At 35.0% G+C, this 13046-nt stretch overlaps 1 protein-coding gene across 1 annotated transcript in view; it reads right to left on the bottom strand.

Annotated features, from left to right (window-relative positions):
- The window catches only part of Gnai1 (G protein subunit alpha i1), an 84043-nt gene that overhangs the window by 24134 nt on the left and 46863 nt on the right, over nt 1-13046 (bottom strand). The window contains exons 2-3 of the mRNA XM_027926518.2: nt 7273-7315; nt 7032-7173 (exon numbers count right to left, since the gene is read on the bottom strand). Of these exons, the coding sequence (XP_027782319.1) occupies nt 7032-7173; nt 7273-7315 (185 nt within the window). The remainder of the gene's footprint in view (nt 1-7031; nt 7174-7272; nt 7316-13046) is intronic.

The raw sequence follows: 13046 nt of genomic DNA, 5'->3' as shown, positions 1-13046 counted from the left end.
TCAATGGCTTACCTTAAACCACACAGGATAAAAACTTCTCATTATTTAATTTACCATACTTCTATAGCATACTTTGTTACTCCAATAAATTTAAAACAACTGAACTGCTCTGTTGTATCCTTAAGGAAATCTTAAGAACTTTAATGTGTTCATCACACCATGACTCATGGTACCCATTATAAGATGTTAAAGGGTTTTTTAAGAAACAAGTATGTGTCAAACACATTTTTTTTGTAAAAACACAAATCTAAGTAAAAAAGACTTGAGGCAAGAAAATAGGCAGTCATTATTCTTTTTTTCCATAAGATTGTTTAAAAGGGGAAAAAAGCCTAAAAATAAAATAAGTTAATTTTAACTAAATTGCAGAGAGCAAAAATTTTAACTAAATTGCAGTGAATTTAGTATGAAGCATAAGCTTCATTATATCAAGAAGGAAAATTACTGATAAAATGTATGACACAAATATAACTTTTATGCCTATTCATGAATTTATATATGTATACATATTTTTAAAATATGAAATAAAGAAATATTGATACTTATATGTTCTTTGTATGAATAACAGAACCTGTTGTCAATGGAGATACAGAAGAATGTGGTAAGAAGTGAAATGAGGAAAGTAGAAATATGAAGTGCTAGAAGCACACATTATTTTTCAAGTAACTATCATTTGTGCATATATTGATATGTCTCAAATTGAAAACAATATAAAAGTATAAGTTCCTTCATTTATGTCTCAAATATAAATCAGGAACTATAATAAATGACTCGAATATTAATAGAGAAAAAACTGCAATTAAAAATAACTAGAGACATTTTGAAAGGAAAATTGGAGAAAGAGGGCTGATACTATTGGATATTAAAAGCCTATAATATGTAGAACAGTCTGGAATTAATATAGGTCAATAGGAGAAATAATTCCAAATCTGAATTCACTTTTATGATTAAGGCAGCAAGACAAGTCAATTGGAAAGCATATGATTATTCAAAATTAGTTATGTAAAAAGAAAAATATGTTGAACCTTATTCAATGCACAGAACAAATACAAGTTTCAAAGGGATTAAAGAACAAACACAAAACAATATTAAAACCCACTACTCTAAAACACTTTAAAAATATCATGCATATTTGGGAAATCTTTGATTGACAGAGGATGTTCTAAATTGAAGCACAACACAAGAAATAATAGGAGAGGTTATACTGGCCAAATTATATTGTTTGTTATATTGCCTACTGCATGCATGTACAAATATGTAATAACAAATCCTATCAATATGTACAACTATAATGTACCAATAAAAATGTGAGAAAAATTATATATGTATCCATAAGATTGAAGGCAATAAGCAAATTATGAAAGAAATTTCTATCACAGACAAGTGGTCAACACATAAGTATGTGCAAACAAGCAAATATTGTAACCAAAACACCAAGACTCCAGTGGGTAAACATATAAAACACAAGCCACAGAGAAATAAAATCTAGTCAATGAAGATGTAGAAAGCAACATAATTATATTAAAATTGAAAATTCAAATTAAATCAATGTAAGATTTACAAAAAGCAAATTAGCAAAGTTTGTTTTGTTTTGTTTAATATAAGACTCCTAAATTTTGGCTACCCCAAGTGCTTTAAGAAAAGGTACCTCATAGGCTGTTGCTTGGAAGGTAAACTGATAACAACCTTTCTCAAATGCAATCTGACAGACAGACATACACAAACCAACTCAATAAGGAAAATAAATTACAAAGTTATTACAGAAAAGTGAGCATTATGCAACAGAACACTGAGAATTGAGGCAGAAATGGATGTTGTTTAAGTGGATTCAAGGAAAAGTTTCTATTCCTTACAGAGTAAGGTATTCCAAGTGCTTTTCCAGCTGTTATGAAGGACAAGGCATGTATTTTGGTTTATCTTGTTTCCAATTTATTTTGTAACTAATACTGCTAGAAAAATATAATTAAAGAAATCTATATACATTTTTGTATTTTGTAAGTTTATGTATTTATATTTGTATGCTATTATTAATATAGAGATCTATATTATATATAACTGTCAATTTCTATAAATCCATATACATACTTACCCTTACTTCTCATTTTATACACACTCTTGGGACAGGCACTGGTCCACTGATCACATTTTGTGCAACAGTGTTCTAAGTAACCAGTACCTGAGGCACACTAATGACCCTCCAGCTTAACATTATTAGAAATATAACAGACTATACTGTCAATATGTTATTATTCAAAAACAAACCACCCTCATTTCAAGGAAATTTTAAAAAGACATTGGGTATAAAATTTGATTGCTCTATACCAGCCTTGAAAAATTCTTTTCTCTCATTTTAAATAACTAATGTATAATCTGCTTTGCAAATCTACTAACTGCCAAATATGATGCAAACCATAGCACATTAGTCATTATTTCTTAAAATTTTACACCTTTTTAGCCAATTCTCACCAAATCACTCTACATTTAAGATGTAATTCCAATCGAAATATCAACTGGGTTTTTAAAATGTTTTGTTTTCAAGAGAGTTGAGGAGAATTCATTCTCAAGTTCACATGGAAGAGAAATGCTTAAAAGCTTGATATCTGGTTAAAAACAACAACAGGATGAGGTGATTTTAACCTGCTAGATGCCAATTAACCCTATGAAACAACAGAAGTCAAAATAATGGGATTCTGACCATAATGACTGTATAAAACTTGTAAATAATAAAACAACCAACAAACATTTTATTGGGCATCTATTATGACCAGAATGTGTTAAACACTTGATATTCTTTTTGTCTTATTCCTAACAACCCTGCAAATTAGATGTTATTATTATTTCTCTTCTAATGAAACATGCTTAGAGAGGTTAATTAACTTAACTAGTAGATGACTGGGTAAAGAAAAAACAAATTATCAGTAGGGAAAAAAAGGTGTCCAAATCAAATGTTAAAGCAGCATTTTTACCTAAATGGGATGATTATTTTAAAAATGGCTACTGGCAAGAATCAATTAGATTACAAGATATATTCAGATCTTAACTACTGACAAACACTATTTCCATGGAGGTGTACAAAACAATATATATAAAAAACAAAACTAGGCATTCTAGAAAAATATGAAAATTTAAAGATAATTGTAACATGAAGACTATCTTTCTATGAAGGTCGGAACACAGAAGTTAGAACTGATTGAAAAACAAAAACAAAATAAAACCCCAGGTCTCTAACAAGAAGTTTTTCAAAAACACTGGATAAAATATTTGCCACACACACACACACACACACACACACACACACACTTGAAAAGGACAAGTAATTTAACAGAACAATGTAAGAAGACTAAGAGAGGTTAACAGGAGAAACAGTTGCTACAATGCTTCTGGTTGTAAAGCAAATCTATGGCACTGACCAGAATTCAATATCTTGTTATCCTTCAACTTAGGGCTAATACTTCTAGGAACTGATACTTCAGAAATAGGAATATATTCAGACTGCCTGTGAATAAACTGTTTCTTATTTGCTAATTGCTTTTTCCTTATTTTTGTCTAGAAAATTCTTACTCCTATTTCAATACTCAGCTCAACTTCCCTTCCCACCTCCAGTCCAATGTGAATCCATCTACACATCCCTGAGCATAACTTTGAGGGCCTAGTGGTTCTTCAGAGCCGTGTAGAGGCAAGGCAACCCAACAGGGAGGAGTCAAATCACAAACAATGTGAGGATAGGTGTTTGTGTGGATGAGTTAATAGGGACCACAAAGGCCAACAGAAGTAAGGGTCTGAGAGGAGGAAGAAATAGATGCAGAGCAGGCCATATTAGATTCCAAAACTGCAGGTAACCAACTAAAAAAGAAAAAGATAAGAAAAGGCTTATGGTGAGGGATTATGGTATGGTAAGGGATTATTCCTGGTCATTCCTGAAACTAAGCTGAAATTAACTAATTAATTTTTAATTAATTAAAAAGGTGATGGAGGTGTAAGAAAATAACATTCCTTGAGAGAGAGAGAATAATATATAAAAAAAAAAATCCTCTTTCAAAGTTGCTTGCACTAGCCAGGCATAGTGGCACATACCTATAAACCAGCAACTCAATTAAGGCAGAGGATTACAAATTCAAGGCAAGACTGGGCAACTTAGTAGAACTCCTATCTCAAAAAAAAAAAAAAAGGACTGATGATGCAGCTAGGTGGTAGAGTGCCCTTGTACTGAACCTTCATTAGCTCCCACCATATAGGGTACAAATCTTGTTTTCATAGCCATATACAAGATCTGAATGCAGAATACTGCATATATTATTGACAAAAATGTTTCAAATACCATAATTGGAACTGGAATTGGTATAAATTTTATTAATTCTTTCTCCTTAATCTAAGAGTAGAGTCCTTATATGTACTCCTTTTACACAAAGATTAAAAAGTTAAGTGTGATTAACATTTCTAAGATTTTAAGATTATTTTAATAGTTTATAACATTCTTCTGAATTTTTTTTGAAATATATGTCCAGAATACTGATACATTATTCAATGTACTGTCCTACTACTCAATCTGTAATTTATCCACTTATCATTTGTTCATTCAACACATGTTTACTGGACATGTGTTGAGTGAACAAATTATAAATGAATACATTATTTTAAATGACCTGCAGTCCTCTATTGTACATTGTATCTCCAGATTCCTTCATCCTACACATCTCCTACTTTGTCCCCTTTGACCTATGTCTCCCCTTCCCTTGCACCCAGCCCCTGGTGATCATTGTTTTATTCTCTAATTCTGCACAGATGACTTTTCTTGGTTTTAGTTCTACATGTAAATGAAATCAGGCAAAATTTTTATCTGTATCTGGCTTTATTTCACTAAATAATATCCTTCAGGTTCATCCATGTTGAGGAAAAAACTTACCGAAATCTGAACAATATTCCATTGTGTGTGTGTGTGTGTGTGTGTGTGTGTCTCTCCCCACATGTGTACACACATCACATTCTCTTTACCTATTTGTCCACTGACAGGTTGTTTCCCTATCTTGGCTATTTTGAATAAACAATGCAATGAACACAGAACTGCAGATAACATAATCAAGTGGTTATTTTGTCTCCTTTTGGTTTATACCCAGAAGAGTGATAACTGGATCATAATTTTTTTAAATTTCTTTAGAAACTTCCTACTGTTTTCATAATGGATGAGTCAATATGCATTCTTACCAAGAGTGCACTAGGGTTCTCTCTTTTCCACATCCTCACCAAAATCTGTTATTTTTTTCTTTTTGACAACATGAGGACTATAGCTAATTAAACTGAAAGAGGGATTTTTGTTAAATAAGATTGTAGCTGCCTCCCCCATCCCCAACACACACACAGTGTGAGATGATATGTAAGTTAATTTATTTCATTATAGTACCAATATTACTATGTATACATATCTAATAACAATGTCATAAATCTCAAAAAATAAAATTTGTTCTTAAAATGGATCTTAAAATCTATATGAAAATTTTAATTAACATGCTAAAGCCTTTAAAATTTTTGTTTAAAAGGAAAAACTGAGTAAGTTAACATGACTCAGTAACTTATAAGAAAATTTTAAAGTAACTCATAAACAAGCCCAGTTTATTTTAGATTTCTCTAACCTATATTTCCTAATACGGGTTTTATTCATTTTCCTTTCTTATTAAGCATGAATTTCGCTGTATGTTAAAAGAAAACAACAACAACAAACTGTAAGACAGAAAGTTATAGTCTCTATGCAGAAAATCTTAATGGTATTAGTAAGGAGACATATGTGTGTGCTTGTGTGCGCACACACACAACATAAAAAGATAAAAGAACTATAAAAATGCAGCACAGTATTATTAATAATATACATACTTTGTGCAAAAAAAAAAGCTAGGCTTCAGTTAAAGGTTTTTCATCAAGTTTTATAACAGTTACTAAAAAAGAATCAGTAAAGTACTCAAATAGCAAACAATCAAATGGGAGCTGGGGAAAAACAATGTTTTGTGGACAGTACCAACCAGTATTGCTTTGAATCAAACTGAAAACAAATTACTGGGTCAAAGAAAGAAGCACAGGCACAGAGCCTTGATCATTCTAGATTGTAATATTTCCTGGGTTTCAGTTTTTCTTTATTAGGAAAATAAAGGAGTGAAACTAGCTTGTCTTCAAAGGTCCCCTTTAGCTCTTAAATTTGATACATGTTTTTTAGTAGCCAATACTTTCCTATTCCAAAGATAAGCAAACTTTTGCACTGTTTTCATTATTAAAGATTAGATTTCTTTATAGTCTGGGCATGAATATAAATAAGTAGGTCATTTCAGAATTCTAAATTATAAGAACAGATTTTAAATAGTGTTAGTATAAGCAGTTTACAACGTATTAACTACAAAAATATTGTTATGGGGACTGCTACAGTTTGTATCTGAAATGTCCCCTAAAGCCACATGTGCTAAAGGCCTGGACCCCTGCCCATGGGGCTATTGTGAGGTGGTGGAACAATTGGGAGGTAGGGCCTAATGGGAGGTCTTAGGTTACTGGAGGCACGCCCTTAAATAGGATCATGGAAAACTGATCTTTTCTTTTCTCTCTTTTCACTTCTTGGCTGCCATGAGGTGAGTAGCTTCCTTGGCTACCTGCTACCACCACGATGTATTTCCTCACTATAGGCCCAAAGCAATAGGCCAACCATACAAGGACTAAAATCTCTGAAACTGTGAGGCAAAATAGACATGTTCTCCTTTTAAGTTGATTACGCCAGGTATTTTTTTACAGTAATAGAAAACCAATGAATACAAAAACAGAGGTACCTGATACATGTTATATAGAAAGTATTGCAGTCAATAATAATTATTGAATTATCCAAATTACCTGATGGATAAGGTAAGTATAACCATGAAGTATAATTCTGTATATGTTCATTTCACTCACTTCTAAAGCTCCTGACTCACGTCTATCCTTTTGACTCCTTGTATAAAAGAGTCCTGATTAGTTAACAAGTTATTCTTTTTACTTATCAAGCCTACTCCAATAAAATAACTTACCGCCCGAGCCGAGTCACCAAAGTCTATCTTCAACCGCCCCATGGCCCTAATGATAGCAATGATGGACTGGATGGTGTTACTGTAGACCACTGCTCTGTACTGCTTACATTCCTCCTCTGAGTAGCCAGCTTCATGGATAATTCTAATGAAATGAAAGCAAAGAAAAAACACTTTCTTTGATGAAGGGTATACTTAAAACATAAAAAAAAAAAAAAAAATTCAATGTTTTAAATCTACTTACTTCATCTGCTTCACTATTGTACTTTTCCCTGATTCACCAGCACCTAAAAAACAAAATAAAGAATTTCTAATTTCAACATTCAACTTAAGTAAATCCAACTCCCAGAACACACATATACACTATGGATCTCTTAAGAAAATGAGATACAAAGCAGCAACTACATAGGATGAACAAGTGTAAGACCCACTATACAACATGAGTATTACAGTTCATAATAGTGTAGTATATTTGGGATTTCTTTCTATTTTATTAGAAATTTGTTTTGTTTTTGCTTTTGTGGTACTGGGGACCAAGCCAGGGCCTTGTGCATGTTGAGTAAGCGCTTTAACCACTGTAAATACCCATCCCCGTATTGAGAATTTTGGTCAAATAAGTGAATGACAGTTGTTGTTGGCACAGGAGAAAAATGTATAATTAGATAAGCTGATAAAAATATTATTTTTAACTGTATTAACCATTTGAGACTCTGTGTGTGTGTTTGAGAGACTTAGTTATGTGCCATGTAGTATACCTTAAAAATACACAATAAGATTTATTTAAAAAATAAGTGAGCTTTATTAATTCAAAATATATGGAAACTTTTTCAGATGCAAGTCCTGTTGTCTCTTTCTTCATAATATACTCAAATTCAATAAACTCAATTGAAAAAAAAATCCTTTCATTGTTGTTTGTGTATATCTTCTAAAGCTCTAACAAGTTCCATCTTGTATTAAAACTGAAGCACTATAAATGAGTTTCATTCCAGGTTTTAGTCCATATCAGCAGATGTTTTCACTGCTTGGCCAATTGGTTTTAACTTTTGGCTCTTGTGAAGTAGAATGGCAGCGGTACTGAGAAAGTGCATATAAAGTTTAAAACACAAATAGGAAAAGAAGAACTCAAATTATCATTATTTGCTGATGACATGATCCTATACTTAGAGGATCCAAAAAAATTCTACCAAAAAACTTCTAGAATTAATTAATGAATTCAGCAAAGTAGCAGAATATAAAATCAATACCCACAAATCAAATGCATTTCTATACATCAGTGATGAATCCTCTGAAAGAGAAATTAGGAAAACTACCCCATTCACAAGAGCCTCAAAAAATAAATAAATAAATAAAATGCTTGGGAATCAGTAAAAGAGATGAAAGACCTCTACAATGAAAACTACAGAACACTAAAGAAAGAAATTGAAGAAGGCCTTAGAAGATGGAAAGATCTTTCATGCTCTTGGATAGGCAAAATTAATATTGTCAAAATGGCCATACTACCTAAAATGCTATACAGATTCAATGTGATTCCAATTAAAATCCCATCGTCATCCCTTATAGAAAGAGAAAGCAATCATGAAATTCATTTAGAAAAAGAAGAGAACCAGAATCGCCAAAGCAATCTTAGCAACAAGAGTGAAGAAGGAGGCATCACAATACCAGTACTTAAAATATACTACACAAAGCTCTAGTAATAAAAAAGCATGGTATTGGCACCAAAATAGACATGTAGACTAATGGCAGAGAACAGAAGACACAAAAACAAACTCATACAAATACAGTTATATGAGATAATTGGACAAAGTTATATGAGATACTGGACAAAGGCGCCAAAAACATACATTGGATAAAAGATAGCCTCTTCAACAAATGGTAAGAGAGAACTGGAAATCCAAATGCAACAAAATGAAAATAAACCCCTGTCTCACCCTGCAGAAAATTCAACTCAAAGTAGATCAAGGACCTAGGAATTATTCAGAGACCCTGAGCCTAACAGAGGAAAAAGAAGGCCCAAATCATCATGTCAGATTAGGCCCTGACTTCCTTAACAAGACTTCTAAAGCGCCAGAAATAAAATCAACAATTAATAAATGGGATGGACTCAAACTAAAAAGCTTCTTCTCAGCAAAAGAAACAATCAGCGAGATGAAAAGAGAGCCTACATTCTGGGAGCAAATTTTGCCACAGGCATATCAGATAGAGCACTAATCTCCAGAATATATAAAGAACTAAAAAAAACCTTAGCGTTAAAAAAACAAACAACTTGATCAAGAAATGGGGTAAAGAGCTGAACAGACACTTCTCAGATATACTTTTGATCAACAAATATATGAAAAAATGTTCAACATCTGTAGTAATTAGAGAAATGTAAGTCAAAAGTACTCTAAGATTTCATCTCATGCCAGTCAAAATGGCAGTTATCAAGAATACAGACAACAAATAATGTTGGCGAGGATGTGGGGGAAAAGGCACACTCATGCATTACTGGTAGGACTGCAAATGGGTGTAACCACTCTGGAAAGCAGTATGGAGATTCCTTAGAAAACTTGGAATGGAACCACCATTTGACCAGCTATCCCACTCCTCGCTCTATACCCAAAGGACTTAAAAACAGCATACTACAGGGACACAGCCACATCAATGTTTATAGCAGCACAATTCACAACAGCTAAACTTTGGAACCAATCTAGATGCCCTTCAATAGATGAATGGATAAAGAAACTTTGGTATATATATATATATATATACACACACACACACACACACAATGGAATATTACTCAGCATTTGCAGGTAAATGGATGGAGTTCAAGAATATCATGGTAAGTGAAGTAAGCCAATCCCAAAACACCAAAGGCCAGATGTTGTCTCTGATAAGTGGATGCTGATCTGTAATGGGGGAGGGTCATGGGGAAAATGGAGAAATTGTGATTGGGCAAAGAGGAGGGAGAAGAGGGAAGGGGCATGGCAGCAGGAAAGATGGTGGAATGAGATGGACATCATTACCCTAGGTGCATGTATGACTGCACATACGATACGATGCTACATCATGTACAACCAGAGAAATGAAAAGTTGCGCTGCAATTGTATACAATGAATCAAAATGCATTCTGCTGTCATATTTTAAAAAAGATTTAAAACATCTTATGTCACTACAGCTCTGTCTTATGCAATTTATGTTCAACCAGCACCCCTAAACACTGTGGAACCAATATAGATGCCCTTCAATAGATGGGCACTCTGCGGGGATGCAATGGTATGTTAGACAAAAAGTCCACCAGGTTTTTTATCTTCCTTTCACACAAGTCAAAAAGCCTTTCTCAAAACTCCTTCACTCTTTACACATGCGGGTCTCTTAATGATGAGTCCCTCCCATTGTACTACTCTCACATGAAAATATTACTAATAAAATGACCACTTACAAAGTCAGTGTCCTCTTAAATACCCTTCCTTCCCACTTAACAGTAACTGCTATCTTTATATTAAATTAGACCAATTTGTCAAACCACTCAATTGGTGGATATTGAGAACATCTGAGCAGAGACCAACAAAGGTAAGACAGGATGAGCCTGTTGCCACAGGTACACACCCTGCAGGAATTTATTACTGTTTGAGGGACAGAACTCAGGATTTTCATCACCTGAGCCTCATTTCCCCAGCCATTCCTACAGTGTTTTATGCTGAGCATTACTGAGCACTGCTGCTGGCCATGCAACAAGCCTTCAAACATATTGTTTCCCCTGACAAAATACACTTTCTCTCTTCCTCTTGTCACCTGGTGATCCTCTATCCCCTGTGTCAACCCTCCGATCCACTCCGCACATGTGCCTTTCACTGTGCACACATTCCTATCTGATTTCTCAGCTGCTATCTTGTGCTAGACACAGTCAACCAAACAGAAATGCTCTTAAGTTTATTTCAGCTATTTGTGATGGACAAAACTAGATGGTAACACTCCAGGCTTCCTCTTTCCCTTTGCCCCCTTTCTCCCTGGAGCCACAAACACACATGCCAACATACATTTAGACAGATAGACAGACACACACACACACACACACACACACACACACACACACATATATATAAAACATCAGAGGCCTTGGAGATGATTTGCAGCCACAGGTTGTAGTTAAATGGCCTCTAAAAAATTTGAGGCAAAAACTGCAGAAGATTTACTTGTGGTCTGATATTCAAGAAATTCACCCAAGATACCCTCACATTAAATAGAAAATTAGGCACTGAATAAACAATAAAGGGCATTCTTCACTTACAGACAGCTTTTGAATCTTTCAGAGCATCTGCCAATATAAACAATTCCAAGATAAACAACCCATTATTTATTAATCAACCACAGTGTAGTTGGCTCTGGACACAGCACAATCACAGGCATTATGGCTCCCACATCTCTCTGTTTGAGGGACAGAACTCTCTAAGCAAGGGGCGGTCCACCAAGCCTGCAAGGGCAGGCAGTTTCCAGTAGGGTTGTCTTCAAGTGGCCACCAGTTTTTGGAGTACTGAATGCTGAGTCAGCAGCTGCCATGCTGGGAGGGGGCATGTTAGATCCTAGGACCTGTACAGAGGGAGATGATTCCACATCCACCAGGAGCCCCAATGAATAGTCCACCCTTCCAGTGAAACCACTTGGAAGCCCAGAGAAATATTTGAGAGAAATAAGCTCAAGAGGTTTGAGCTACACAGTGGGGGAAATCAGAAATTGTAAAGAACTACGCTGTTCCCAGTTAAACTATGTGTACACTGATAAGTTTTAAACCTGAGAAAAAAGTAAAATATTCTGAGATTAGATATTACCTTTAAATTCATATTTGCTTTATATCTCTTTAAAATAACTGACAACATGGGACACTTAGCTTATTTTGCAATAAGCATCGCGTCTGTGACTTGTGGTTCAAAAATTCTGAAATTGGCTTAACATTAAAGAGAAGGGATACCAGTCTTATTAACTGGGTTCCTACTTTCTTTTTTACTAATGAGGAAGTACTCTGTGGAATAGATAGCCAGAGGCAGACACCCTGCAAAATCCTCTCCAAGCTTAGCAATTTATGTAATTTGTTTTCTCACTTCCATATGGAGAGATTCCTAACAGGAAAATTAGAAAAGCTGCATGGTGAAAGGTTCAACATGCTTAACACAGATGGGCTTTCCATAGAGCACTTAGGAAAGAGTTCAAAGATTGTTTTCCACAATCACAGTCAGAACTGTCACATGACGGACAGGAAGCAATTAAAAAAAAAATATATCCATGAAGGGATGGTATACGGACAGGGGCAGGGAGAAAGGGGTACCTCTTTCCAGAAAGTACTCAGTACTCAGCCAGGAGGCTAATACTCTTCCCTTAAATCCTGAGCGGCATAAAAAATGTTCCTACTCCACCAATAGCAACTTCAAGAAGAAGCAAGAAATCCTTACACAGCATGTATCAGTTAGGAAAGATCAAAGTGTGTGAACACTGGGATCATAAGGGCGGACCAGTCAAGGTGACTATATGGCCTATAAAGCTGGTTGCCATGGAATGAGGTAGCCTTCAGGGGAGGGGAAGGGAGGCTTGAGGCTCCCAGAGGCTGAGAATGTGGACATATTGCTCCTAGCAGGCCTGTGGCTATAAAGCCCTAAGGGGGAGCACTGAGGAGCCCTCCCTCAGGTCTCCTTTGAGGAGGAAGTAGCTGACAAAATTTCATCTCTGAGAGCAAATGTGCAGCCCAGCAGGTGTGTGAAGTGGAGCTCAGCAAAACAAACACAACTGCACACACAGATGCTGGAAGGGCACAGGAGACAGCATAGTAATACCAAGAGGGAACACATCTGCAGTTTGGGGTCCCAGAGGCACTGCCTACTAATGGGATCCATAAGAGGGAAATCTGGAGAGGGAGGACAAGGGAAGGCAGAGGGAGAGGGAAAATGAAAAACAAATCAAGCTAGATCCCAATTCCTTGAATAGAGGTATATAATTTATTACTATAAAGATGACTATCAAATAGTGTCTCTGTCCCTGATTTTACTA

The sequence above is a fragment of the Marmota flaviventris genome, chromosome 1 (genome assembly GCF_047511675.1).
Source record: "Marmota flaviventris isolate mMarFla1 chromosome 1, mMarFla1.hap1, whole genome shotgun sequence".
In the NCBI taxonomy this organism is placed as follows: Eukaryota; Metazoa; Chordata; class Mammalia; order Rodentia; family Sciuridae; genus Marmota; species Marmota flaviventris.
Note: the sequence above shows the minus strand (reverse complement) of the source record. Positions and strands in the feature narration are given on the sequence as shown.